The 2,682-nt window shown below is 39.9% G+C and overlaps 1 protein-coding gene across 1 annotated transcript; it reads left to right on the top strand.

Annotated features, from left to right (window-relative positions):
• The first annotated feature begins 515 nt into the window (after window positions 1-515).
• Window positions 516-2,099, top strand: LOC110038038 (pentatricopeptide repeat-containing protein At4g36680, mitochondrial). Its single transcript, XM_020742796.1, has one exon. The coding sequence runs from the start codon at window positions 596-598 to the stop codon at window positions 1,868-1,870; it is 1,275 nt and encodes a 424-aa protein (XP_020598455.1). The 5' UTR covers window positions 516-595; the 3' UTR covers window positions 1,871-2,099.
• Window positions 2,100-2,682: the final 583 nt, after the last annotated feature.

Here is a 2,682-nt window from a genome sequence, read left to right as displayed (position 1 = left end):
AAGTAAATAGAATATATTTTAAATGTTAATTACAAATGCAAAAAATTATTTTTTTATTTGATTTGAAGTAATATGAATTTAATATAAAACTAATCTTAAAGGCAAAACCCAATATTTTGTATTCTTTACGGTCGTTTTACATCTAACCAAGTTACTCATAAGTGGGTATTTTTTATTCATCTAAATATCTAAACATCTGGTTTACTTCCAACAAAAGATAAAAAAATCTCAAAACTCGTTCGCACGAGGCATGTAATTTTGATATATAGTTCGAATTAACTTGATATTGGTTAATTTGAAAGACATGAAAAATAAACTAAGTGTTTAGTCTAAATCCATCCAAACTTTATTTGCATTTCATTTTCCTCTAAGCAAAACTAAATAAATTTCAAAATATTTATATATGTTTTATATTATACCCTAAATACCTACAACTCTACAACTCTACAACTCTACAAGCACATATTTTATATTATACCCTAAATACCTACAACTCTACAAGCACATAACACAGTTATTAAAATCAAGTCCACCAAGCTCCTTCTCCCTGCCACCAACCCTAAAACCCTACTAGGTTATACCAGCCCTAAAAAAAATGGCGATTCTCTCTGTCGCCCGTAGCCGACACTCGCTCCCACCCCGCTTCATAGTCAGCTGCCTCTCAAAAAGCAACGCTTCCTCCATTACTGATGACACTTCCTTAGCCTCATCTGCTTCTTCACCGCTTTCCCCTTCCGCCGCCAAGTCCCTCCTTCTCAGGGAGTACGATCCCGACGAAGCCCTCTCCATCATCTCCTCCGTCCCGAAGTCCTCTTCTTCCCCCGCCTCTTCCCGCTTTGCCTTCGATCTCGCCGTCCGCCGCCTCGCCACCGCCCGCCGGTTCGCCGACGTTGAATCCCTTCTCGAGTCCCGCAAATCTGATCCTGCAGCTGCTCAAGAATCTTTCGTAGCAACCGTTATTCTAGCCTACGGCTCCGCGCGCATGCTCGACCATGCTATCTCTACGTTCGAGGACGTTTGCCGCCTCTGCTCCACCCCTCCCACGACTCTATCCTTCAACGCTCTCTTATCAGCCGCCGTGCGCGCCAAGAAGCACCGCAAGGTTCGCAAGCTCTTCAAAGAGCTATCCGAGAAACATTCCATTTCCCCTGATGCGGTCTCCTACAGCATCCTAGTTAAGGCCTTATGCCTTTCCGGAAAGGCTCATAGAGCCCTTGAGATTCTCAAGGAGATGGAAGAGAAGGGCTTTAAGATTACAAGTTTCATCTACACGACTCTTCTTGATTCGCTTTACAAGAAAGGAGAGCAAGAGAAGGCCGAGGAGCTCTGGAATGTGATGACGGAGAAAGGTTGCAAACCAGATTTGGCTACTTATAATGTAAAGGTCATGCAGAAGGCCCTTCATGGGAGTCCAGAGGAGGTGCTAGAGTCCATTGCAGTGTTAGAAGCTGCTGGGTTGAAGCCAGATGAGATCACATATAACTATCTCATGACCTGCTACTCCCGGGCTGGGAGATTTGATGATGCGATTGAGGTTTATAAAGGTCTGAAGAATAAGGCTTGTGAGCCGAATGCAGCAACGTTTAAGATTATGCTGAATTGCTTTTGTGAAAAAGGGGATTTTGATGCTGGCTTTGATCTTTTTAAGGACAGCATGAAGCATAATAGGATTCCTGATTTCCGGACGCTCAGGCCTTTCGTGGAGTGGTTAGCAAAAAACTCGAAGGTAGAGGAAGCTAAAATGGTGATCAGTGTGGTAAGGCAGAGGTTCCCTGAGAGTTTGATCCGTGGTTGGAAGGTGGTTGAGGAAGAGCTTGGTTTGAGTACAAATAGACAAGATTTTGATCAAGTTGAAGCTGCTGAAAGCTGAATTGTTGAAAATGCAGTAAAAATTGTGTTTTCATATGATGATGGACTGGTGCATTAACAATTCACATAGGCTGATTCAGGCTTTGTTGGAAAATGCGGGTTTCTTAAATGTATTTGTGATTGGCCTCCTTCAACGAAGAGGTATATGGTTTTGTTTCTGCCAAGCTTTTTGTCATATTATTTATGTTAACTTCACCTGGTATTGTGGCAATAAGTTAATATTTTAATTATGAATTTTTTCCTTCAGTTTCTCCATCAGCTTCCACTTAGTTATAAAAGCATATGCATGAAAGTTAGTTCTATCTCAAAACATGTAACTTGGTCTTTCATTGTAGAAATTTTGCACTAAAACGTGATTGGATGATTCTAATGTTGTTCTTCCCCCCACTTTTAAGATGTTACTTTATCTTTAACAAGCAATAGGTGGAGCAATGTCAGGATATGGATAATGTTTTTCTTATTCTAAAATAATGCTTTTGTAATAGTGTAATTGATACAGAATATAAATGCGAATTTCAAGGTCATAATCAATAATAAAGAGCAAGGATGCAAGGTTCCAAGTCAACATCCTTATGAGATAGAACAAAGGTTGTTAAATGCTTTCACTAGGCTTTGGCTTTAAATCATGTAAATGTCTTTCCAGTTTCCAAGTCAACATCCTTATGAGATAGAACAAAGGTCAGAAAATTATCTTCATTCTATGATTTTGTAAGGCAAGAGATGGTTGTTAAATGCTTTCACAAGGCTTTGGCTTTAAATCATGTAAATGTCTTTTCAGTTTTTTTAGAATCTAGGACTAGTTTAGGATAATGA

This window comes from Phalaenopsis equestris, unplaced genomic scaffold, assembly GCF_001263595.1.
Source record: "Phalaenopsis equestris unplaced genomic scaffold, ASM126359v1 Scaffold229571, whole genome shotgun sequence".
In the NCBI taxonomy this organism is placed as follows: domain Eukaryota; kingdom Viridiplantae; phylum Streptophyta; class Magnoliopsida; order Asparagales; family Orchidaceae; genus Phalaenopsis; species Phalaenopsis equestris.
Note: the sequence above shows the minus strand (reverse complement) of the source record. Positions and strands in the feature narration are given on the sequence as shown.

Coding starts and splice junctions, on each gene's coding strand:
- LOC110038038 (XM_020742796.1), top strand. CDS start 596: ATGGCGATTCTCTCTGTCGCCCGTAGCCGACACTCGCTCCCACCCCGC.